The sequence below is a fragment of the Lampetra fluviatilis genome, unplaced genomic scaffold, assembly GCF_964198595.1.
Source record: "Lampetra fluviatilis unplaced genomic scaffold, kcLamFluv1.1 SCAFFOLD_177, whole genome shotgun sequence".
In the NCBI taxonomy this organism is placed as follows: domain Eukaryota; kingdom Metazoa; phylum Chordata; class Hyperoartia; order Petromyzontiformes; family Petromyzontidae; genus Lampetra; species Lampetra fluviatilis.
This window is the reverse complement of record NW_027620776.1, coordinates 1-27,336: the sequence shown is the minus strand read 5'-3', so window position 1 is coordinate 27,336 and position 27,336 is coordinate 1. Positions and strand designations below refer to the sequence as shown.

Genomic DNA, 27,336 nt, shown 5'->3' with positions numbered 1-27,336 from the left:
GACGACGATGATGATGATGATGACGACGACGATGATGACGACGATGATGATGACGATGATGATGACGACGATGACGACGATGATGACGACGATGATGACGATGACGATGATGACGATGATGATGACAATGACGACGATGATGACGACGATGATGATGACGATGATGATGACGATGATGACGACGATGATGATGACGATGATGACGACGATGATGACGATGATGACGACGACAATGATGACGACGATGACGACGACGATGATGATGACGATGATGACGATGATGACGATGATCACGACGACGATGATGACGACAATGATGCTGATGACGATGACGACGATGATGACGATGATGATGACGACGACGATGATGACGATGATGATGACGACGACGATGACGACGACGATGATGATGATGATGGCGATGACGACGACGATGACGACGATGGCGATGATGACGACGATGATGACGACGATGATGACGACGATGATGATGATGACGACGACGATGACGACGACGATGATGATGACGGCGATGATGACGATGATGATGACGACGAAGATGATGATGATGACGACGACGATGATGATGACGGCGATGATGACGATGATGACGACGACGATGACGACGACGATGATGATGACGGCGATGATGACGATGATGATGACGATGATGATGACGATGATGATGACGATGATGATGACAATGATGATGACGATGATGACGACGATGATGATGACGATGATGATGATGCGCTGCTGTGGTGCGGCTGCCTCTTTCTCCACAGAACGGTGCCGGAGGAAAATCTCCCATCGCCATCGTCATCATCATCACCATCATCATCGTCATCATCATCATCATCGTCATCATCGTCATCATCGTCATCACCATTATCATCACCATCGTCATCATCATCGTTGTCGTCATCGCCGCTCACCACCGTGGGCCCAGCTGTGGCAGAAGCGTGATGAGAGGGCGACAGAACTGGATTGGACACCGCTACTCACCACACTCACCACATTCACACTCACCACACTCACCACACTCACCACACACACTCACCACATTCACACTCACCACTCACCACATTCACCACACACACTCACCACCCACACTCACCACACACACACCACCCACACTCACCACCCACACTCAGACTCACCACACTCACATTCACCACACTCACACTCACCACACTCACCACCCACACTCACTGCACTCACACTCACCACACTCACCACACACTTACCACACTCACCACACTCACACTCACCACACTCACCACCCACACTCACTGCACTCACACTCACCACACTCACCACAAACTCACCACACTCACACTCACCACACTCACCGCACTCACCGCACTCACCACACTCACCATACTCACCACACTCACACTCACCACATTCGCCACCCACACTCACCACACTCACACTCACCACTCACCACATTCACCACCCACACTCACCACACTCACCACACACACTCACCACACTCACACTCACCACTCTCACCACACACACTCACCACACACCACACTCACCACCCACACTCACCACACTCACCACCCACACTCACCACACTCACCACCCACACTCACCACACTCACCACCCACACTCACCACACTCACCACCCACACTCACCACACTCACCACCCACACTCACCACCCACACTCACCACACTCACCACACACACTCACCACACTCACTCACCACCCACACTCACCACACTCACCACACTCACCACACTCACCACCCACACTCACCACACTCACCACCCACACTCACCACCCACACTCACCAGACTCACCACAGAGTTAGGATAGAGATGACTAAATTATAATGTAGTAATGTGCACTTTTCTATCTAGAGTTCTAGACCATTGTTTGTTTATCGATTGTTGTTGTTGTTGTTAATAAACAAGCGGACTCAACAGAACGTTGCAATTGTGTTTCTTGTGGCGAGTTGCTGCTGCTTGGGGTCTCAGGTGACTTGGGTTCAGATGTTGACTACCTCGCCTGGTACACAGGAGGTCGTGGGTTCGATCCCGACCCTGATGAGATGTTAACTACCTCGCCTGGTACACAGGAGGTTGTGGGTTCGATCCCGACCCTGATGAGATGTTGACTACCTCGCCTGGTACACAGGAGGTTGTGGGTTCGATCCCGACCCTGATGAGATGTTGACTACCTCGCCTGGTACGCAGGAGGTCGTGGGTTCGATCCCGACCCTGATGAGATGTTGACTACCTCGCCTGGTACACAGGAGGTCGTGGGATCGATCCCGACCCTGATGAGATGTTGACTACCTCGCCTGGTACACAGGAGGTCGTGGGTTCGATCCCGACCCTGATGAGATGTTGACTACCTCAGTCAACCCATGGCACCTGCTGTGTCTGTCCCGTGACCTCCTCATGCACCTAGCCTGGCACAGCAGTCAACCCATGGCACCTGCTGGGTTTGTCCCGTGAGCTCCTCCTCCTGCACCTAGCCTGGTACAGCAGTCAACCCATGGCACCTGCTGGGTCTGTCCCGTGACCTCCTCCTGCACCTAGCCTGGCACAGCAGTCAACCCATGGCACCTGCTGGGTCTGTCCCGTGACCTCCTCCTGCACCTAGCCTGGCACAGCAGTCAACCCATGGCACCTGCTGGGTCTGTCCCGTGACCTCCTCCTGCACCTAGCCTGGCACAGCAGTCAACCCATGGCACCTGCTGGGTCTGTCCCGTGACCTCCTCCTGCACCTAGCCTGGCACAGCAGTCAACCCATGGCACCTGCTGGGTTTGTCCCGTGACCTCCTCCTGCACCTAGCCTGGCACAGGAGTCAACCCATGGCACCTGCTGGGTCTGTCCCGTGACCTGCCAGCAACGACCCTTCGACACTTCACGTGGCCTCAGAGTGCATGCACCTAGCCTGGCACAAGCGCCGTGGTGACGTCACAAGGGGGGGTGGGGCACGTGTCTGAGTCGTCATGGACAGAGCTTACCTAACCTATCCACACTACAAATTTCAATCACATTCAATGGCTACTCCCATAGGCTTCTATTGGCTTTACGTCAACCCTCCCGCCACATTTCCTACATGATATAAGCACCTTACCTATCCACACTACAGATTGCAATCACCTGCAATGGCTACTCCCATAGGCTTCTATAGGCTTCACTCCAACCCTCCCTCCACATTCCCTACACGACATAAACCTCCATACCTATCCGCATTACGCATTACAATCACCCTCGCCGGCCACTCCCATAGGCTCCCACGTACCCGCCCTCCACATTCCCCAGTTCGCTTAAGCAACCACGCTTATGCGCATTACGCATTACAATCACCATCGCCGGCCACTCCCATAGAGCTCCCATAGGCTCCCACGTACCCGCCCTCCACATTCCCTACATGACATAAGCCTCCATACCTATCCGCACTACGCATTACAATCACCCTCGCCGACCACTCCCATAGAGCTCCTATAGGCTCCCACTTTACCCGCCCTCCACATTCCCCAGTTCGCTTAAGGAACCACGCTAATCCGAACTACGCATTACAATCACCCTCGCCGGCCACTCCCATAGAGCTCCCATAGGCTCCCACGTACCCGCCCACCACATTCCCTACACGACATAAGCCTCCCTACCTATCCGCACTACGCATTACAATCACCCCGTCGGCCACTCCCATAGACCTCCCATAGGCTCCCACGTTACCCGCCCACCACATTCCCTACACGACATAAGCCTCCCTACCTATCCGCACTACGCATTACACTCACCCTCGATGGCCACTCCCATAGAGCTCCCATAAGCTCCCACGTTACCCGCCCTCCACATTCCCTACACGACATAAGCCTTCCTCCCTATCCGCACTACGCATTACAATCACCCTCGCCGGCCACTCCCATAGAGCTCCCATAGGCTCCCACGTTACCCGCCCACCACATTCCCCAGTTCACATAAGTCGCGGCAGTGTGGGTGGGGGCGGGAGTCGGTTGACGTTAGTCAGAAAGCGCGCAATGGCGACCGCCGATGATGAGGCGGTTTCAGGCCGCTCCGTTGTTGAGTGGTCCTCAAGCGTTCGACCTCTTCTCGCCGCTTCCTACGCCTCGTTCGACGCCAGGGACATCCCTCAGCTTGTGGCGTCCATCGTCAAAAGGTTCGGGGGTGGAGAGACGGACGGACGGGCGGGCGGGCAAGGGCGGACCTTGCGGGGTCCGTGCGGGGAAGCCGCCTAACCCCGTGCGCGGGGTGGGGGGGTGCCGGGAGTCGAGTTAGGAAAAGCGGTTAAAGCCTTCGTGTAGGCCGCGATGGCCGAGGTCCGGTTTTGGTGGGGGAGAGGGATTGGTGATGGGTGAGGATTGGTGATGGGTGAGGTGAGGATTGGTGATGGGTGAGGTGAGGATTGGTGATGGGTGAGGGGATTGTGGTGAGGTGAGGATGGGTGAGGGGAGATGGCGGAAGGAGGATGGTGAGGTGACATTGTCAAGCCGCCGCGTCTCCCCATGTCACCGTACGCAACTTGTCACTGAATACTGCAGCACCATCATCATCAGCAGCAGCAGCATCATCATCATCAGCAGCACCACCATCATCAGCAGCACCACCACCATCAGCAGCATTATCATCAGCAGCACCACCATCATCAGCATTATCATCAGCAGCACCACCATCATCAGCATTATCATCAGCAGCATTATCAGCAGCAGCAGCAGCATCATCAGCAGCACCACCATCAGCAGCACCACCATAATCAGCATTCTCATCAGCAGCACCACCACCATCAGCAGCATCATCAGCAGCACCATCAGCAGCACCACCATCATCATAAGCAGCACCACCATCATCAGCATCATCATCAGCAGGATCATCAGCATCAGTACCATCATCAGCAGCATCATCATCAGCACCACCATCATCATCAGCAGCACCACCACCATCATGAGCAGCACCACCACCATCATGAGCAGCAGCACCACCATCATCATAAGCAGCACCACCATCAGCACCACCATCATCAGCAGCACCACGATCATTATCAGCACTATTATCATCAACACCATCATCATCAGCACCACCATCAGCAGCATCATCATCAGCAGCAGCACCACCAGCAGCATCATCATCAGCAGCACCATCAGCAGCATCATCAGCATCATCACCATCATCAGCAGCAGCATCATCATCATCAGCAGCACCATTAGCAGCAGCACCATCATCATCAGCAGCAGCAGCACCATCATCATTAGCAGCAGCAGCAGCACCATCAGCAGCAGCAGCACCATCATCATCATCAGCAGCACCATTAGCAGCAGCACCATCATCATCAGCAGCAGCAGCACCATCATCATCAGCAGCACCATCATCATTAGCAGCAGCACCATCAGCAGCAGCACCATCATCATCAGCAGCACCATCAGCAGCAGCACCATCATCATTAGCAGCAGCACCATCATCATCATCAGCAGCACCATCAGCAGCAGCACCATCATCATCAGCAGCACCATCAGCAGCAGCACCATCATCATTAGCAGCAGCACCATCATCATCATCAGCAGCAGCACCATCATCATCAGCAGCAGCACCATCAGCAGCAGCACCATCATCATCAGCAGCAGCACCATCATCATCATCAGCAGCAGCACCATCATCATCAGCAGCAGCACCATCAGCAGCAGCACCATCATCATCAGCAGCAGCACCATCAGCAGCAGCACCATCATCATCAGCAGCAGCACCATCAGCAGCAGCACCATCATCATCAGCAGCAGCACCATCAGCAGCAGCACCATCATCATCATCAGCAGCACCATTAGCAGCAGCACCATCATCAGCAGCAGCAGCAGCACCATCAGCAGCAGCACCATCATCATCATCAGCAGCACCATTAGCAGCAGCACCATCATCATCAGCAGCAGCACCATCAGCAGCAGCACCATCATCATCAGCAGCAGCAGCACCATCATCAGCAGCAGCAGCACCATCATCATTAGCAGCAGCACCATCATCATCATCAGCAGCACCATTAGCAGCAGCACCATCAGCAGCAGCAGCAGCACCATCATCATCATCAGCAGCACCATTAGCAGCAGCACCATCATCAGCAGCAGCAGCACCATCAGCAGCAGCAGCACCATCATCATTAGCAGCAGCACCATCATCATCAGCAGCAGCACCATCAGCAGCATCATCATCAGCATCATCATCAGCATCATCAGCAGCATCATCAGCAGCATCATCAGCAGCACCATCATCAGCATCATCAGCAGCATCATCAGCAGCATCATCAGCAGCAGCACAGTCAACATAAGCTCTTACCACTGTCATCATCAGCAGCAGCACTAGCTTCGTGAATATCAGGTGTAAAAGCTCGCAACATCAGCATCAGCAGCGGCATCATTACCAATATCAGCACAGTCATCATAAGCTCTTACCACTCTAAATCATCATCATCAGCAGCAGCACTAGCTTCACCAACATCAGCTGTAGAAGCAAGCTACATCATCAGCAACATCACAACATCACCAGCATCATCATCAGCAGCACTGTCAACACGCTATTATCAGCAGTAGTATCAGCAGCAGCACTATCTACATGAGCTGGAGAAGCAATCAACATCATCATCAGCAACATCACCACCAGCAGCAGCAACATCATCATCAGCAGCACTGTCAACAAGCTGGTATCAGCAGTAGTATCAGCAGCAGCACTGTCAACACGTTGTTAGCAGTAGTATCAGCAGCAGCACTGTCTACATGAGCTGCAGAAGCAGTCAACATCACCACAACATCAGCAGCAGCAACATCATCATCAGCAGCAACATCATCATCAGCAGCAGCACTGTCAACAAGCTATTATCATCAGCAGCAGCACTATCTACATGAGCTGCAGAAGCAGTCAACATCATCAGCATCATCACCACAACATCACCAGCAGCAGCAACATCATCATCAGCAGCACTGTCAACACGTTGTTAGCAGTAGTATCAGCAGCAGCACTATCTACATGAGCTGCAGAAGCAATCAACATCATCAGCATCATCACCACAACATCATCATCATCAGCAGCAACATCATCATCAGCAGCACTGTCAACACGCTGTTATCAGCAGTAGTATCAGCAGCAGCACTATCTACATGGACTGCAGAAGCAGTCAACATCACCACAACATCAGCATCATCACCACAACATCATCATCAGCAGCAACATCATCATCAGCAGCACTGTCAACAAGCTGTTATCAGCAGCAGCAGCAGCAGCACTATCTACATGAGTTGCAGAAGCAGTCAACATCATCAGCATCATCACCAGCAACATCATCATCAGCAGCACTGTCAACACGTTGTTAGCAGCAGTAGTATCAGCAGCAGCAGCACTATCTACATGGACTGCAGAAGCAGTCAACATCACCACAACATCATCAGCATCATCACCACAACATCATCATCAGCAGCAACATCATCATCAGCAGCACTGTCAACACGTTGTTAGCAGCAGTAGTATCAGCAGCAGCACTATCTACATGGACTGCAGAAGCAGTCAACATCTCCACAACATCAGCAGCAGCAGCAACATCATCATCAGCAGCAACATCATCATCATCAGCAGCACTGTCAAGCTATTATCAGCAGTAGTATCAGCAGCAGCAGCACTATCTACATGAGCTGCAGAAGCAGTCAACATCATCAGCAGCTTCGTCATTGGCAGCATGACGTCTCCTCGTCAACATCACGAATTTGACACCGCACGCTCTAACCGCTGTCATCATCAGCATCCTCCACGGCTTCATTATCATCCTCGTGTCAGTCGGCATCAGTTGGACACGTTAATCATTAACATCAGCAGCAGCATCATCATCAGCAGCAGCAGCAGCAACAGAAGCAACATCAGCAGCAGCAACAGAAGCAACATCAGCAGCATCAGCAGCAGCATCATGAGCACCATCAGCAGCATCATCAGCATCATGAGCACCATCAACAGCAACATCAGCAGCATCATCACCAGCAACATCAGCAACATCATCAGCAGCATCATCAGCAGCGGAATAATCAGCAGCATCTTCATCAGAAGCATTCATCAGCAGCAGCAGGAGCGTCATCAGTAGCAGTGGCATCAGTGTTATTAGCATCTTCATCATCAGCAGCATCATCATCAGCAGTGGCATCATCGTTATTATCATCTTCACCAGCAGCATCATCAGCAGCAGCATCATCATCAGCAGTGGCATTGTTATTAGCATCTTCATCATCAGCAGCATCATCATCAGCAGTGGCATCATCGTTATTATCATCTTCACCAGCAGCATCATCAGCAGCAGCATCATCATCAGCAGTGGCATTGTTATTAGCATCTTCATCATCAGCAGCAGCAGCATCAGCAGCATCATCATCAGCAGTGGCATCATCGTTATTATCATCTTCACCAGCAGCATCATCAGCAGCAGCATCATCATCAGCAGTGGCATTGTTATTAGCATCTTCATCATCAGCAGCAGCAGCATCAGCAGCATCATCATCAGCAGTGGCATCATCGTTATTATCATCTTCACCAGCATCATCATCAGCAGCAGCATCATCATCAGCAGTGGCATTGTTATTAGCATCTTCATCATCAGCAGCAGCAGCATCAGCAGCATCATCATCAGCAGTGGCATCATCGTTATTATCATCTTCACCAGCAGCATCATCAGCAGCAGCATCATCATCAGCAGTGGCATTGTTATTAGCATCTTCATCATCAGCAGCAGCAGCAGCATCATGAGCAGTAGAAGCAACGGTCTAATAATATCAGCACCATCATCAGTGTCTTCAGTGTACCCCCATGACAAACTTGATTTCACGCTGTCACATCAACATCAGCAGCATCTTAATCATCAGCAGCAGCAGCAGCATTATCATCAGTAGCAGAGAGAGTGTGTGAGTGAGAGAGAGTGTGAGTGAGTGAGAGAGTGAGTGTGTGAAGTGAGTGTGAGTGAGTGAGAGTGTGAGTGAGTGAGAGTGTGAGTGAGTGAGAGGGTGTGTGAGTGTGAGTGAGTGAGAGTGTGAGTGAGTGAGAGTGTGAGTGAGTGAGAGTGTGAGTGAGTGAGAGGGTGTGTGAGTGTGAGTGAGTGAGAGTGTGAGAGACTGAGAGTGTGAGAGAGTGAGCGAGAGAGTGTATGAGTGTGAGAGTGTGTGTGTGAGTAAGAGAATGAGTGAGCGTGTGTACGAGTGAAAGAATGAGTGAGCGAGCGAGTGTATGAGTGAATTCTTGACTGCCTGAGTTCTTAAATAACTGTGTGACTGAATGACTAAGGGAATGACCGAGTGACTTGGGGGGGGGGGGATGATTTGAGTGACTGAGCGAATAACTGAGTGACTGGGTGAATGAGTGTGTGCATGAGCGACTGCCTGAATGACTGAGCGAATGACTGAGTGACTGGGTGAATGAGTGTGTGCATGAGCGACTGCCTGAATGACTGAGCGAATGACTGAGTGACTAAGCGAATGACTGAGTGACTGGGTGAATGAGTGTGTGCATGAGCGACTGCCTGAATGACTGAGCGAATGACTGAGTGACTGGGTGAATGAGTGTGTGCATGAGCGACTGCCTGAATGACTGAGCGAATGACTGAGTGACTAAGCGAATGACTGAGTGACTGGGTGAATGAGTGTGTGCAGAGCGACTGTCTGAATGACTGAGCGAATGACTGAGTGACTAAGCGAATGACTGAGTGACTGGGTGAATGAGTGTGTGCCGAGCGACTGTCTGAATGACTGAGCGAATGACTGAGTGACTAAGCGAATGACTGAGTGACTGGGTGAATGAGTGTGTGCATGAGCGACTGCCTGAATGACTAAGTGAATGACTGATTGACTAAGTGAATGACTGAGCGAATGACCGAGTGACTAAGTGAATGACAGTGAATGACTGAGTGACTAAGCGAATGACTGAGTGATTAAGTGAATGACTGAGTGACTGAGCGAATAACTGAATGACTGAGCGAATGACTGAGCGAATGGCTCGATTGGGTGACTGAGCGAATACTTGAGTGAGTGACTGAGTGAGTGACTGAGCGACTGCCTGCATGACTTGAGTGAATGACTGAGTGAATGACTGAGTGACTAAGTGAATGACTGAGCGAATAACTGAGTGACTGGGTGAATGACTGAGTGACTGAATGGTTAAGCGAATGACTGAGTGAATGAGTGAACAGTGACTGAATAACTGCATGAGTAGTAACTCACACCCCGGCTCCACCCGCCCTGCTCCCCACCCCCCAACTCCCCGCGGCACCCGGTAGAGACGGCCTAGGAAACACGTAAAAAGCCTCGGGCCTAACCTGGCCTAATTGCTGAGTCACGCAAATGAATTTAAAACAAAGATCGCAATTGATGATGGTTACTAAAGTGTTGCTTTAACGAAGTAAAGGCTAGCTAAGTAACTTTTTTTCATAATATGCGTTATGTATATTAAAAAGAAGCTTAAAAAAAATGTCCTGTGCCTTGCCGAGATATTTTAACGAAGCGTTTTAAACTCCGCCAACGGTTAAACTTGTACGGTTATAAACAAAACGCAAGGGCACAATGTTAACACGGCGTAATACGTTAAATAAGAGTGGGTTTGAGTATATATATAGAGAGATTGTAGTGGCTAGGAGATGTTGACTACCTCGCCTGGTATACAGGAGGTCGTTGGTTCGATCCCGACCCTGACGATGCCTGCTGCTGTATATGTGGAGTTTGCGTCTCTCATCATCATCATCAATGTGGCTAGGAGATGTTAACTACCTCGCCTGGTACACAGGAGGTCGTGGGTTCGATCCTGACCCTGACGATGCCTGCTGCTGCTGTATATGTGGAGTCTGCGTCTCTCTCATCATCATCATCACGGTGGTTAGGAGATGTTGACTACCTCGCCTGGTACACAGGAGTTCGTGGGTTCGATCCCCATCCTGACGATGCCTGCTGCTGCTGTATATGTGGATTCTGCGTCTCTCTCATCATCATCACATTGGCTAGGAGATGTTAACTACCTCGCTCGGTATACAGGAGGTCGTGGGTTCGATCCTGATTCTGACGATGCCTGCTGCTGTATATGTGGAGTCTGCGTCTCTCTCATCATCATCATCATCACGGTGGTTAGGAGATGTTGACTACCTCGCCTGGTACACAGGAGTTCGTGGGTTCGATCCCGACCCTGACGATGCCTGCTGCTGCTGTTTATTTGGAGTTTGCGTCTCTCTCTCATCATCATCACAGTGGCTAGGAGATGTTAACTACCTCGCCTGGTACACAGGAGGTCGTGGGTTCGATCCTGACCCTGACGATGCCTGCTGCTGCATATTTGGAGTTTGCGTCTCTCTTATCATCATCACGGTGGCTAGGAGATGTTAACTACCTCGCCTGGTACACAGGAGGTTGTGGGTTCGATCCTGACCCTGACGATGCCTGCTGCTGCATATTTGGAGTTTGCGTCTCTCTTATCATCATCACGGTGGCTAGGAGATGTTAACTACCTCGCCTGATATACAGGAGGTCGTGGGTTCGATCCTGACCCTGACGATGCCTGCTGCTGCTGTATATGTGAAGTCTGCGTCTCTCCCATCATCATCACAGTGGCTAGGAGATGTTAACTACCTCGCCTGGTCTACAGGAGGTCGTGGGTTCGATCCTGACCCTGACGATGCCTGCTGCTGTATATTTGGAGTTTGCGTCTCTCATCATCATCATCACAGTGGCTAGGAGATGTTAACTACCTCGCCTGGTATCCAGGAGGTCGTGGGTTCGATCCTGATTCTGACCATGCCTGCTGCTGCTGTATATGTGGAGTCTGCGTCTCTCTCATCATCATCACAGTGGCTAGGAGATGTTAACTGCCTCGTCTGGTATATGGAGGGTCGTGGGTTCGATCCCCATCCTGACGATGCCTGTCTGGAGTTTGCGTGTCTCTCTCATCACAGTGGCTAGGAGATATTAACTACCTCGCCTGATATACAGGAGGTCGTGGGTTCGATCCTGACCCTGACGACGCCTGCTGCTGCTGTATATGTGGAGTCTGCGTCTTTATCATCATCAGCATCATAGTGGCTAGGAGATATTAACCACCTCGCCTGATATACAGGAGGTCGTGGGTTCGATCCTGACCCTGACGACGCCTGCTGCTGCTGCTGTATATGTGGAGTTTGCGTCTCTCTCTCATCATCATCATCACAGGGGCTAGGAGATGTTAACTACCTCGCCTGGTATACAGGAGGTCGTGGGTTCGATCCCCATCCTGACGATGCCTGTCTGGAGTTTGCGTGTCTCATCACAGTGGCTAGGAGATGTTAACTACCTCGCCTGGAATACAGGAGGTCGTGGGTTCGATCTCCATCCTGACGATGCCTGCTGTTGCTGTATATGTGGAGTCTGCGTGTCTCTCTCTGCGGCCTCGTGGATGTTTCTTCGGGTCTTCCGCTTTTCCCCCCTCCAAATTTAGAATCAGCATCACGCGTTTAAAGTTTTTGTCTGCTTCTATAAATGTCCACGTGATGATGATGATGATCATATCAGCCCATTTCTGGGCCAGGTTGCTTCTCTGAAAAGTAGTGGGACCTTACCTGGTGAAATAAAAATATCTTCTTGGTTCTTTCGGTAAAGTCACGTAGAATGGAAATAATAAATTAATAAAAATAAAACATTAACAGAATTCTCACGACGTTTCGGCCACAACGCAAGCAGTCGTCCTCAGGTGGAGAACAGGTCTTTTAAGGCTATCCGGGGGATCTTTGCCTTTGATATGATGGTGATGATGGTGATGATGGTGATGATGGTGATGATGGTGATGATGGTGATGATGATCTTGGCGTTTGTAGTCACGATGATGATCGTCTTCGTGGTGATGGTGATGCTGATGGCTATTGGTGATGGTGGCAGTGATGGTGATGGTATTGGTGATGATGTTGATATTGCTGTTGATGGTGGTGATGGTATTGGTGATGACGGTATTTATTATTAATTATGATATTGGCGATGATGTTGATATTGCGGATGGTATTGGCGAAAATGATGATGGTATTGATGATGATAAAGGTGGTGGTGACGATGATGGTATTGGTGGTGAATGATGGTGGTGATGATTATAGTCTTGCTGATGATCGTGGTGGTGATGGTATTGATGGTGATGATAATATCAGTGGTGTTAATTACAACAACAACATCATCAATGATTAATTAATAAATGATCATGAACGTGATAATGTATTAATGATCAACGCTGGGTGACTGACCGTGTGTTGTTTACTCCCTCATGCACCAATACCATCACCACCACCACCTCCTTCTACTGCACCAATACCATCACCACCACCACCACCACCACCTCCTTCTACTGCACCAATACCATCACCACCACCACCTCCTTCTACTGCACCAATACCATCACCACCACCACCACCTCCTTCTACTGCACCAATACCATCACCACCACCACCACCACCACCACCTTCTACTGCACCAATACCATCACCACCACCACCACCTCCTTCTACTGCACCAATACCATCACCACCACCATCTCCCCCTCCTCATGCACCACCACCATCTCCTCTTTCCTACACCAATACCATCACCACCATCACCACCATCTCCTGCACCAATACCATCACCACCATCACCACCATCTCCTGCACCAATACCATCACCACCATCACCACCATCTCCTGCACTAATACCATCACCACCATCACCACCATCTCCTGCACCAATACCATCACCACCATCACCACCATCTCCTGCACTAATACCACCACCTCCTCCTCCTCCTCCTGCACCACCACCACCATCTCCTCCTACTGCACCAATACCACCACCACCATCTCCTCCTACTGCACCACCACCACCATCTCCTCCTCCTGCACCACCACCACCATCTCCTCCTACTGCACCAATACCATCACCACCATCTCCTCCAACTGCACCACCACCACCATCTCCTCCAACTGCACCAATACCACCACCACCATCTCCTCCAACTGCACCAATACCATCACCACCACCACCATCTCCGCTTCCTCCTGCACCACCACCATCTCCTGCACCACCACCACTACCCCCCCCCCTGCACCACCACCACCTCCTCCTCCTCCCCCTCCCCCCCTGCTGTCCCCGTGACAGCGAGGCCCAGATCCTGCACCATGACAAGGCCTACGAGCCATTCTACTCCTCATTCGTGGCCCTCTCGGCCCACTACATCGCCAGCGTCTGCTCGCAGCGTGAGTAGCCCTCGTCGCCTAGCCCTTGTGTGTGTGTGTCTATGTGTGTGTGTGTGTGTGGCTGTGTGTGTGTGTGTGTCTCTGTGTGTGTGTGTCTCTGTGTGTGTGTCTCTGTGTGTGTCTCTGTGTGTGTGTGTCTGTGTGTGTCTCTGTGTGTGTGTCTGTGTGTGTGTGTGTCTCTGTGTGTGTGTGTGTCTCTGTGTGTGTGTCTGTGTGTGTGTGTGTGTCTGTGTGTGTGTGTGTGTGTGGCTGTGTGTGTGTGTGTGTGGCTGTCTGTGTGTGTGTGTGTCTGTGTGTGTGTGTGTGTGTGTGTCTGTGTGTGTGTGTGTGTCTGTGTGTGTGTCTCTGTGTGTGTGTCTCTGTGTGTGTGTGTGTGTCTGTGTGTGTGTGTCTCTGTGTGTCTGTCTGTGTGTCTGTCTGTATGTGTGGCTGTCTGTGTGTGTGGCTGTGTGTGTGTGTGTGGCTGTCTGTGTGTGTGGCTGTCTGTGTGTGTGGCTGTCTGTGTGTGTGGCTGTCTGTGTGTGTGGCTGTCTGTGTGTGTGGCTGTCTGTGTGTGTGTCTCTGTGTGTGTGTCTCTGTGTGTGTCTGTCTGTGTGTGTGTCTGTCTGTGTGTGTGTCTCTGTGTGTGTGTGTCTGTGTGTGTGTCTCTGTGTGTGTGTCTCTGTGTGTGGGGAGCGGTGGTGTAGCGGTTAGCGCGCTGCGCTATGAACCTGGCGACCCGAGTTCGATTCCCGCTCACGGCCAACACCAGTGACGATTATCTGAACCGGTCCCGGCCTCCCCTAGGTCGACTCAGCCTCAAATGAGTACCTGGTGCGGTGTGTAGTAAACATCGCCACTGGGGAGACAAAGGCGGTCGGGCGTGGTGCTGGCCACCCACCCCCTCGTGTACCGTTCTGGCCTTCATAGGTGCTCGCTAACAGCACTTGCCCCTACAGTCTGTTAAGGCTATACGGGGGATCTTTGTTGTCTCTGTGTGTCTGTGTGTGTCTGTGTGTGTCTGTGTGTGTCTCTGTGTGTCTGTGTGTGTGTCTGTGTGTGTGTCTCTGTGTGTGTGTGCGGTAGTGCCCTCCACCACCCTGCTTGATGGGGTGAAGCATCCTGCCTTGTGTGTCTGTGTGTGTCTCTGTGTTTGTGTGTGTGTCTTTGTGTGTGTCTCTTTGTGTCTGTGTGTGTCTCTGTGTTTGTGTGTGTCTGTGTGTGTGTGTCTGTGTGTGCGTCTCTGTGTGTGTGTCTCTTTGTGTGTGTCTCTTTGTCTCTGTGTGTGTGTGTGTCTGTCTGTGTGTCTGTGCCTGTATGTGTGTGTCTGTCTGTGTCTGCGTGTGTGTATGTGTGTGTGTGTATATGTGCCTCTGTATATGTACCTCCTATTGTGTTTTGTGTGGCAGTGCCCTCCACCACCCTGCCCGGCGTGGGGGCCGCTTGCCGCATCCTGGTGGAGTCTTGTGTGTGTGTGTGTGTGTCTGTGGCTGTGTGTGTGTGTGTGTGGCTGTGTGTGTGTTTGTCTGTGTGTGTGTGTGTGTGGCTGTGTGTGTGTTTGTCTGTGTGTGTGTGTGTGTGGCTGTGTGTGTGTTTGTCTGTGTGTGTGTGTGTGTGGCTGTGTGTGTGTTTGTCTGTGTGTGTGTGTGTGTGGCTGTGTGTGTGTCTGTCTGTGTGTGTGTGTGTGTGGCTGTGTGTGTGTGTGTCTGTCTGTGTGTCTCTGTGTGTGTGTGTGTCTGTCTGTGTGTGTAGCCGTGTGTCTGTGTGTGTGTCTGTGCCTCTGTATATGTACCTCCTCTGTGTTTTGTGTGGCAGTGCCCTCCACCGCCCTGCCTGGCGTGGGAGCCGCTTGCCGCATCCTGGTGGAGTCTTGTGTGTCTGTCTGTCTGTGTGTGTGTCTGTCTGTGTGTGTGTGTGTCTGTCTGTGTGTGTGGCTGTGTGTGTGTGTGTGTGTCTGTGTGTGTGTGTGTCTGTGTGTGTGTCTGTGGCTGTGTGTGGCTGTGTGTGTCTGTGGCTGTGTGTGGCTGTGTGTGTCTGTGGCTGTGTGTGGCTGTGTGTGTCTGTCTGTGTGTGTGGCTGTGTGTGTGTGTGTGTGGCTGTGTGTGTGTGTGTGGCTGTCTGTGTGTGTGAGTCTGTGTGTCTGTCTGTATGTATGTGTGGCTGTGTGTCTGTGTGTGTGTGTGTGTCTGTCTGTGTGTCTCTGTGTGTGTGTCTGTTTGTGTCTCTGTGTGTCTCTGTGTGTGTGTCTGTTTGTGTCTCTGTGTGTCTCTGTGTGTGTGTGTCTGTGTGTCTGTCTGTATGTGTGGCTGTCTGTGTGTGTGGCTGTGTGTGTGTGTGTGTCTGTCTGTGTGTCTCTGTGTGTGTGTGTCTGTTTGTGTCTCTATGTGTCTCTGTGTGTGTGTGTCTGTCTGTGTGTAGCCGTGTGTCTGTGTGTGTGTCTGTGCCTCTGTATATGTACCTCCTCTGTGTTTTGTGTGGCAGTGCCCTCCACCGCCCTGCCCGGCGTGGGAGCCACTTGCCGCATCCTGGTGGAGTTTTGTGTGTCTGTCTGTGTGTGTGTGTGTCTGTCTGTGTGTGTGTGGCTGTGTGTGTGTGTGTGTGTGGCTGTGTGTGTGTGTGGCTGTGTGTGTGTCTGTGTGTGTGTCTGTCTGTGTGTGTGTGTGTGTCTGTCTGTGTGTGTGTCTGTGGCTGTGTGTGGCTGTGTGTGTGTGTGTGTGTCTGTCTGTGTGTGTGTGTCTGTCTGTGTGTGTGTGTGTGTGGCTGTTTGTGTCTCTGTGTGTCTCTGTGTGTCTCTGTGTGTCTCTGTGTGTGTGTGTGTCTGTCTGTGTGTGTGTCTGTGCCTCTGTGGCGTAGTGCTGGCCACCCACCCCCTCGTGTACCGTTCCGGCCTTCATAGGTGCTCGCTAACAGCACTTGCCCCTACAGTCTGTTAAGGCTATACGGGGGATCTTTGTACCTCCTATTGTGTTTTGTGTGGCAGTGCCCTCCACCACCCTGCCCGGCGTGGGAGCCGCTTGCCGCATCCTGGTGGAGTTTTGTGTGTCTGTCTGTGTGTGTGTGGCTGTGTGTGTGTGTGTGGCTGTGTGTGTGGCTGTGTGTGTGTGTGGCTGTGTGTGTGGCTGTGTGTGTGTGTGGCTGTGTGTGTGTGTGTGTCTGTGGCTGTGTGTGTGGCTGTGTGTGTGTGTGTGTCTGTCTGTGTGTGTGGCTGTGTGTGTGTTTGTGTCTGTGTGTGTATCTCTGTGTGTGTGTGGCTGTGTCTGTCTGTGTCTGTGGCTGTGTGTGTAGCTGTGTGTGTGTCTGTGCCTCTGTATATGTACCTCCTATTGTGTTTTGTGTGGCAGTGCCCTCCACCGCCCTGCCCGGCGTGGGAGCAGCTTGCCGCATCCTGGTGGAGTTTTGTCTCCTCCGGCTGGAGGCTCCGGACGAGGCCTGCGCCGTCTCGCAGGTAAAAACCCCCACGGTCGCTTGGCACGGGCGGTTCAATAGTGTTTCGATGTAAAGCTTTCGTGACTGCAGGGATTCATCTTGTTGGTTCTTTCGGTAAAGTCACGTAGAATGGAAATAATAAAATAATAAAATAAAACATAATAAAATTTCGATGTAAAGCTTTCGTGACTGCAGGGATTCATCTTGTTGGTTCTTTCGGTAAAGTCACGTAGAATGGAAATAATAAAATAATAAAATAAAACATAATAAAATTTCGATTTAAAGCTTTCGTGACTGCAGGGATTCATCTTGTTGGTTCTTTCGGTAAAGTCACGTAGAATGGAAATAATAAAATAATAAAATAAAACATAATAAAATTTCGATTTAAAGCTTTCGTGACTGCAGGGATTCATCTTGTTGGTTCTTTCGGTAAAGTCATCACGTAGAATGGAAATAATAAAATAATAAAAATAAAACATAATATTACGTTATATTTATTTATTGAAAGCTTTCGTGACTGCAGGGATTCATCTTCTTGGTTCTTTCGGTAAAGTCACGTAGAGTGGAAATAAAAAAAAACGTAATAAAATATTATAATTTTATTACGTTACATTTTTATTATTTTATTATTATATCCATTCTACGTGACTTTACCGAAAGAACCAAGAAGGTTCAGTAGTAATCTTTGTAACTATAATAATTTACAAAGTGCCCTTAGAACAACCTGTCCTCGTGGGAGTCTGCTGCTGCTGCTGTAATACTATAGAAGCTGGCAGCAAGCAACAGTGGGTCTCTGTGTCGTCGTCATCATCATCCCTCTCTCCCCACACACCTCCTCAACCCCACAGAAGCACCTCATCCTGCTGATCAAGGCGATGTGCACGGGCAGCAGTGAGCTTGACCGCACGGAGATCATCACCTTCACCGCGATGATGAAATCTGCCCGCCTCCCGCTCACCATCAAGACGCTCTCCGACGGTAAGACAAAGTGCCCCCTCCCCACGCCTCACCCCCCCTCCTCACCCCCCTCACCCCCACTCTCCCCCCCCTCACCCCCACCCTCACCCTCCCCCCCGTATAGCCTCCACCTCCGATTATCACGGTTGGCTACGTATGGCGCGAAAGAAGTTCCCTTATCTCCCTCCCAGTGACTTATCTCTGCCCCGCATCTCCCCTCTCCCTGTGACACATCTACCCCTTCCCCCCCCCCCCATCTCTCCACCCCCCTCCCCTCCCCTATCACCCTCCCCTCTCCCCGTGACACATCTACCCCCCCCCCGTATCTCTCCCATCACCCTCCCCTCTCCCCGTGACACATCTACCCCCCCCCCGTATCTCTCCATCACCCTCCCCTCTCCCTGTGACACATCTACCCCTTCCCCCCCCCCCATCTCTCCACCCCCCTCCCCTCCCCCATCACCCTCCCCTCTCCCCGTGACACATCTACCCCCCCCCCCGTATCTCTCCATCACCCTCCCCTCTCCCCGTGACACATCTATCCCCCCCCCCGTATCTCTCCATCACCCTCCCCTCTCCCCGTGACACATCTACCCCCCCCCCCCATATCTCTCCATCACCCTCCTCTCTCTCCGTGACACATCTACCCCCCCCCCCCCGTATCTCTCCATCACCCTCCCCTCTCCCCGTGACACATCTACCCCCCCCCCCCCGTATCTCTCCATCACCCTCCCCTCTCCCCGTGACACATCTACCCCCCCCCCCCCATATCTCTCCATCACCCTCCTCTCTCTCCGTGACACATCTACCCCCCCCCCCCGTATCTCTCCATCACCCTCCCCTCTCCCCGTGACACATCTACCCCCCCCCCCCCGTATCTCTCCATCACCCTCCCCTCTCCCCGTGACACATCTACCCCCCCCCCCCATATCTCTCCATCACCCTCCTCTCTCTCCGTGACACATCTACCCCCCCCCCCCGTATCTCTCCATCACCCTCCCCTCTCCCCGTGACACATCTACCCCCCCCCCGTATCTCTCCATCACCCTCCCCTCTCCCCGTGACACATCTACCCCCCCCCCCGTATCTCTCCATCACCCTCCCCTCTCCCCGTGACACATCTACCCCCCCCCCCATATCTCTCCATCACCCTCCCCTCTCCCCGTGACACATCTACCCCCCCCCCCGTATCTCTCCATCACCCTCCCCTCTCCCCGTGACACATCTACCCCCCCCCATATCTCTCCATCACCCTCCCCTCTCCCCATGACACATCTACCCCCCCCCCCCGTATCTCTCCATCACCCTCCCCTCTCCCCGTGACACATCTACCCCCCCCCCGTATCTCTCCATCACCCTCCCCTCTCCTCGTGACACATCTACCCCCCCCCCCCCCCGTATCTCTCCCATCACCCTCCCCTCTCCCCGTGACAAATCTACCCCCCCCCGCCCGCCCGCATCTCACTCCCACCTTCCCCTGCATCTCGCCCCCTCACCCCCCCCCCCGCCCCCAAATCTCCCCGTCCGCAGCGGAGGAGCAGAAGGAGGCCGCCCCTCCCCCGAGCGTGGAGGCGCGTGAGCGGGAGGTGCACGGCAACTTCTTCCGTCAGCTGGGCTCCCCGCTGAGCCCCGACCTGTCGACGTCGCCCGCCCTCGGCTCCGCAAGCACGCAGGTGGGGCATCGTCGCCACCATCGTCGCCACCATCGTCGCCGCCATCGTCGCCACCATCGTCGCCGCTATCGTCGCCGCCATCGTCGCCACCTTCGTCGCCACCATCGTCGCCACCATCGTCGCCGCCATCGTCGCCACCATCGTCACCACCATCGTCGCCACCATCGTCGCCGCCATCAGCAGCAGCATCTTCACCACCACCACCATGATCATCACCAACAACAACAACCGCCATTCGCCACCAAGTGGTGGTGACGTCACCACGGCGATTGTGCCAGGCTAGGTGCACTTTAAGGCCACACCCGCTGGCAGAAGGTCACGGGACAGACCCAGCAGGTGCCATGGGTTGACTGCTGTGCCAGGCTAGGTGCATGAGGAGGAGGTCACGGGACAGACCCAGCAGGTGCCATGGGTTGACTGCTGTGCCAGGCTAGGTGCAGGTGGAGGAGGTCACGGGACAGACCCAGCAGGTGCCATGGGTTGACTGCTGTGCCAGGCTAGGTGCAGGAGGAGGAGGTCACGGGACAGACCCAGCAGGTGCCATGGGTTGACTGCTGTGCCAGGCTAGGTGCAGGAGGAGGAGGTCACGGGACAGATCCAACAGGTGCCATGGGTTGACTGCTGTGCCAGGCTAGGTGCAGGAGGAGGAGGTCACGGGACAGATCCAGCAGGTGCCATGGGTTGACTGCTGTGCCAGGCTAGGTGCAGGAGGAGGAGGTCACGGGACAGACCCAGCAGGTGCCATGGGTTGACTGCTGTGCCAGGCTAGGTGCAGGAGGAGGAGGTCACGGGACAGATCCAACAGGTGCCATGGGTTGACTGCTGTGCCAGGCTAGGTGCAGGAGGAGGAGGTCACGGGACAGACCCAGCAGGTGCCATGGGTTGACTGCTGTGCCAGGCTAGGTGCAGGAGGAGGTCGCGGGACAGACCCAGCAGGTGCCATGGATTGACTGCTGTGCCAGGCTAGGTGCAGGAGGAGGAGGTCACGGGACAGACCCAGAAGGTGTCATGGGTTGACTGCTGTGCCAGGCTAGGTGCAGGTGGAGGAGGTCACGGGACAGATCCAACAGGTGTCATGGGTTGAGCGACTGAAATGACCGGTAGATGCACCACCTGTGCCCCCTACTGTGCCAACTCGCTGTTTTAGCCACCCGGCGCTCCGCTCGTTGTTGTGAGCGTCGCTCCTCCGCCCTCCGTTGTTGTTGGAGGGCGACTGCCTCTAACTGCCTAGTAGCAGCGTCCTTCACGAGCCTCCTCCACACCATCATCACTATCAACACCACCATCATCACTATCACCACCACCATCATCACTATCACCACCACCATCATCACTATCACCACCACCATCATCACTATCACCACCACCATCATCACTATCACCACCACCATCATCACTATCACCACCACCATCATCACTATCACCACCACCATCATCACTATCACCACCACCATCATCACTATCACCACCACCATCATCACTATCACCACCACCATCATCACTATCACCACCACCATCATCACTATCACCACCACCACCATCATCACTATCACCACCACCACCATCATCACTATCACCATCACCACCATCATCACTATCACCATCACCACCATCATCACTATCACCATCATCATTATTAGTGTGACCTCTGCCCGGCACGTGACCTCTTCCCCCCGCGTGACCTCTGTTTGACCCCAGGAGCGGTCGGCGGAGGGCGACGACCTGACCTCCGACCCCTATGCGGCTGCTCGGGCCAAGGCGGCATTCACCGCCCTCAACGTGGCGAGCCTGCAGGAGCTGGGTGAGAGGGCAGAGGGTGTGAGTCTGTGGGTCTCTGTGTGGTGAGTCTGTGGGTCTCTGTGGTGAGTCTGTGGGTCTCTGTGTGGTGAGTTTGTGGGTCTCTGGGTGAGTCTGTTGGTCTCTGTGTGGTGAGTCTGCGGGTCTCTGTGCGAGTCTGTGGGTCTCTGTGTGGTGAGTCTGTGGGTCTCTGTGTGGTGAGTCTGTGGGTCTCTGTGTGGTGAGTCTGTGGGTCTCTGTGTGGTGAGTCTGTGGGTCTCTGTGTGAGTCTGTGGGTCTCTGTGTGAGTCTGTGGGTCTCTGTGTGAGTCTGTGGGTCTCTGTGTGAGTCTGTGGGTCTCTGTGTGGTGAGTCTGTGGGTCTGTGTGAGTCTGTGGGGTTCTGTGTGAGTTTGTGGGTCTCTGTGTGGTGAGTCTGTGGGTCTCTGTGTGGTGAGTCTGTGGGTCTCTGTGTGGTGAGTCTGTGGGTCTCTGTGTGGTGAGTCTGTGGGTCTCTGTGTGGTGAGTCTGTGGGTCTCTGTGTGGTGAGTTTGTGGGTCTCTGTGTGAGTCTGTGGGTCTCTGTGTGAGTCTGTGGGTCTCTGTGTGGCGAGTCTGTGGGTCTCTGTGTGGCGAGTCTGTGGGTCTCTGTGTGGTGAGTCTGTGGGTCTCTGTGTGGTGAGTCTGTGGGTTTTTGTGTGGTGAGTTTGTGGGTCTCTGTGTGGTGAGTCGGTGGGTCTCTGTGTGGTGAGTCTGTGGGTCTCTGTGTGGTGAGTCTGTGGGTCTCTGTGTGGTGAGTCTGTGGGTCTCTGTGTGGTGAGTCTGTGGGTCTCTGTGTGGTGAGTCTGTGGGTCTCTGTGTGGTGAGTCTGTGGGTCTCTGTGTGATGAGTCTGTGGGTCTCTGTGTGGTGAGTCTGTGGGTCTCTGTGTGGTGAGTCTGTGGGTCTCTGTGTGAGTCTGTGGGTCTCTGTGTGAGTCTGTGGGTCTCTGTGTGAGTCTGTGGGTCTCTGTGTGGTGAGTCTGTGGGTCTCTGTGCGAGTCTGTGGGTCTCTGTGTGGTGAGTCTGTGGGTCTCTGTGGTGAGTCTGTGGGTCTCTGTGTGGTGAGTCTGTGGGTCTCTGTGTGAGTCTGGGTCTCTGCGTGGTGAGTCTGTGGGTCTCTGTGTGGTGAGTCTGTGGGTCTCTGTGTGAGTCTGTGGGTCTCTGTGTGAGTCTGCGTGAGTCTGTGGGTCTCTGTGGTGAGTCTGTGGGTCTCTGCGTGGTGAGTCTGTGGGTCTCTGTGTGGTGAGTCTGTGGGTCTCTGTGTGAGTCTGTGGGTCTCTGTGTGAGTCTGCGTGAGTCTGTGGGTCTCTGTGGTGAGTCTGTGGGTCTCTGCGTGGTGAGTCTGTGGGTCTCTCTGTGAGTCTGTGGGTCTTTGTGCGGCGAGTGTGGGTCTCTGTGTGGTGAGTCTGTGGGTCTCTGTGTGGTGAGTCTGTGGGTCTCTGTGTGGTGAGTCTGTGGATGTCTGTGTGGTGAGTCTGTGGGTCTCTGTGTGGTGAGTCTGTGGGTCTCTGTGTGGTGAGTCTGTGGGTCTCTGCGTGGTGAGTCTGTGGGTCTCTGCGTGGTGAGTCTGTGGGTCTCTGTGTGAGTCTGTGGGTCTCTGTGTGGTGAGTTCTTTTGTTACCAGTGTTATTCAGTGTGTATTTTTTTCGATTTAAAGCTTTCGTGACTGCAGGGATTCATCTTCTTGGTTCTTTCGGTAAAGTCACGTAGAAGGGAAATAATAAAATAATAGAAATTAAACATAATAAAATACAATTCTCACGACGTTTCAGCCACAACGCAAGCAGCCGTCCTCAGGTGGAGAACAGGTCTGTCGAGAAGACAGTCTCACAGAAACCCATTTCAGACTCTGTCTTCACGACAGACCTGTTCTTCACCTGAGGACGGCTGCTTGCGTTGTGGCCGAAATGTCGTGAGAATTATTTTTTTATGTTTTATTTTTATTATTTTATTACTTCCCTTCTACGTGACTTTACCGAAAGAACCAGGAAGATGAATCCCTGCAGTCACGACAAGCTTTAAATCGAAACATAAAAATCTTTTATTTTTATTATTTTATTACTTCCCTTCTACGTGACGACTTTACCGAAAGAACCAAGGAGACGAATCCCTGCTGCAGTCACGAAAGAAGCTTTAAATCGAAATCTCTTAAATACAAGTTAAGGGGGAGGAGAGAGAAGGGGGGGGGTTGAAGAGCTCATCAGAATGTGGTAGCCAATGAATGGAACGTGGTGGTTCTGTGTTGAGGGCAGGAGGGGCAGAGAAGTTGCTGCGGGTCTGCCTGAACCTGCCGTACTTCCTGCGCTACATCAACCGCTTCCAGGACTCTGTGGCAGCTGCGTCGTTCTTCATCATGCCCGCAACCGTGGCGGACGCCACGGCCGTGCGCAACGGGTGAGATGGGGGGTGGGGGGAGGGGAGGGGGGGGGGGAGAGGGGGAGAGGGGGGGGGAGAGGGTGAGATGGGGGGGAGAGGGGGGGTGAGGGTGGGGGGAGGTGGGGGGTGAGATGGGGGGAGGGGGGAGGGAGGGAGGGGGAGGGTGAGGGGGGAGGGTGAGGGGGTGAGGTTGGGGGGGGAGGGTGAGGAGGTGGGGGGGGGAGAGGGGTGAGGGGGAGAGGGGGGAGGGTGAGGGGGAGAGGGGGGGAGAGTGAGGGGGAGAGTGAGGGGGAGAGGGGGGGAGGGTGAGGGGGAGAGGGGGTGAGGGGGAGGGTGAGGGGGAGAGGGGGGGAGGCTGAGGGGGAGGGTGAGGGGGAGAGGGGGGGGAGGGTGAGGGGGGAGGGTGAGGGGGAGAGGGGGGGGAGAGTGAGGGGGAGAGGGGGGGAGGGTGAGGGGGAGAGGGGGGGGAGGGTGAGGGGGGGGAGAGGGGGGGAGAGGGGGGGAGAGTGAGGGGGGGGGAGAGGGGGGGGGGAGGGGTAGTGGGAGTGTGAGGTGGAGTGTGAAGTGGAGGGTGGGAGGGAGTTCACGATGTCTGCCACCGTGGCGATGGTGACAATGTTGATGATGCTGATGTTGACGGTGACGATGGAGATGGTGGTGACGATGTTGATTGGTGACGATGTTGATGGTGACGATGGTGACGGTGACGATGGTGATGACGATGTTGATGATGTTGATGGTGATGACGATGTTGATGATGTTGATGGTGATGATGATGTTGATGATGTTGTTGGTGTTGATGATGTTGATGATGTTGATGGTGACGATGTTGACGATGTCGATGATGACGATGTTGATGACGTAGATTCCACTCGCTGGTGATCGACGTGACGATGGCGCTCGACACGCTGTCGCTCCCCATCCTGGAGCCGCTCACCCCGACTCGGCTTCAGGGCCTCACCCTGCTCGCACTCAGCTGCCTCTACGCCGGTGAGCGGCCACGGGGGGCGGGGGGGAGGGGAGTGTGGGGTAGGGTGTGTGGGGTAGGGGGTGTGGGGTAGGGGGTGTGGGGTGGGGGGTGTGGGGTGGGGGAGGGGGTGTGGGGTAGGGGGTGTGGGGTAGGGGGTGTGGGGTAGGGGGTGTGGGGTGGGGGGTGTGGGGTGGGGGAGGGGGTGTGGGGTAGGGGGTGTGGGGTAGGGGGTGTGGGGTAGGGGGTGTGGGGTGGGGGGTGTGGGGTGGGGGAGGGGGTGTGGGGTAGGGTGTGTGGGGTAGGGGGTGTGGGGTAGGGGGTGTGGGGTAGGGGGTGTGGGGTAGAGTGTGTGGGGTGGGGGGTGTGGGGTAGGGGGTGTGGGGTGGGGGGTGTGGGGTGGGGGAGGGGGTGTGGGGTAGGGGGGTGTGGGGTGGGGGGTGTGGGGTAGGGGGTGTGGGGTGGGGGGTGTGGGGTGGGGGGTGTGGGTGGGTAGGGGGTGTGGGGTGGGGGGTGTGGGGTGGGGGAGGGGGTGTGGGGTAGGGTGTGTGGGGTAGGGGGTGTGGGGTAGGGGGTGTGGGGTAGGGTGTGTGGGGTAGAGTGTGTGGGGTGGGGGGGTGTGGGGTAGGGGTGTGGGGTAGGGGGTGTGGGGTAGGGTGTGGGTGGGGGTGGGGTGGGGGTGTGGGGTAGGGGGTGTGGGGTGGGGGTGTGGGGTAGGGGGTGTGGGGTAGGGGGTGTGGGGTGGGGGTGTGGGGTGGGGGTGGGGGGTGGTGGGGGGTGTGGGGTAGGGTGTGGGGTGGGGGTGGGGTAGGGGGTGTGGGGTAGGGTGTGGGGTGGGTGTGGGGTAGGGTGTGGGGTAGGGGGTGTGGGGTAGGGGTGTGGGGTAGGGTGTGTGGGGTAGGGTGTGTGGGGTAGGGTGTGTGGGGTAGGGGTGTGTGGGGTAGGGGGTGTGGGGTAGGTGTGTGGGGTAGGGGTGTGGGGTAGGGTGTGTGGGGTAGGGGGTGTGGGGTAGGGTGTGTGGGGGGTGGGGGTGTGGGGTAGGGGGTGTGGGGTAGGGGTGTGGGGTGGTGTGGGGGTAGGGGTGTGTGGGGTAGGGGGTGTGGGGTAGGGGGTGTGGGGTAGGGGGTGTGGGGGGGTAGGGGGTGTGGGGTAGGGGTGTGTGGGGTAGGGGGTGTGGGGTAGGGTGTGTGGGGTGGGGTGGTGTGGGGGTAGGGTGTGTGGGGTAGGGGGGTGTGGGGTAGGGGGGTGGGGTGGGTGTGGGGGTAGGGGGTGTGGGTGGGGTGGGGGTGGGGGTGTGGGGTAGGGGTGTGGGGTAGGGGGTGTGGGGTAGGGGGGTGTGGGGTAGGGGGTGTGGGGGTTGGGGGGTGTGGGGTGGGGGTGTGGGGTGGGGGTGGGGGTGGGGGGGTAGGGGGGTGGGGGGTGGGGGTGGGGGTGTGGGGTGGGGGGTGTGGGGGTGGGGGGTGTGGGGTAGGGGGTGTGGGGTAGGGGGTGTGGGGTGGGGGTGTGGGGTGGGGGGTGGGGGTAGGGGGTGTGGGGTGGGGGGTGTGGGGTGGGGGGTGTGGGGTAGGGGGGTGGGTGTGGGGGTGGGGGGGTGGGGGTGGGGGTGGGGGGTGGGGGTGTGGGGTGGGGGGTGTGGGGGTTGGGGGGTGGGGGTGGGGGGTGGGGGGGTGTGGGGTGGGGGGTGTGGGGGTAGGGGGTGTGGGGTAGGGGGGTGTGGGGTAGGGGGGTGTGGGGTAGGGGGTGTGGGGTAGGGGGTGTGGGGTAGGGGGTGTGGGGTAGGGGGTGTGGGGTAGGGGTGTGTGGGGTAGGGGGTGTGGGGTAGGGGGTGTGGGGTAGGGGGTGTGGGGTAGGGGGTGTGGGGGTAGGGGGTGTGGGGGTAGGGGGTGTGGGTTGGGGGAGGGGGTAGGGGGTGTGGGGTAGAGT

At 54.7% G+C, this 27,336-nt stretch overlaps 1 protein-coding gene across 1 annotated transcript; it reads left to right on the top strand.

Moving 5' to 3' along the window:
• Window positions 1–3,957: 3,957 nt before the first annotated feature.
• LOC144954374 (E3 ubiquitin-protein ligase UBR4-like) lies at window positions 3,958–25,436 on the top strand (the record flags this gene model as incomplete). Its single annotated transcript, XM_078884877.1, has 8 exons — window positions 3,958–4,151; window positions 14,125–14,222; window positions 17,543–17,646; window positions 18,476–18,605; window positions 20,115–20,257; window positions 21,956–22,058; window positions 24,323–24,464; window positions 25,312–25,436. Coding segments are annotated over exons 1-8 (985 nt in total), but the record flags the coding sequence as incomplete, so codon positions are not given.
• Window positions 25,437–27,336: the final 1,900 nt, after the last annotated feature.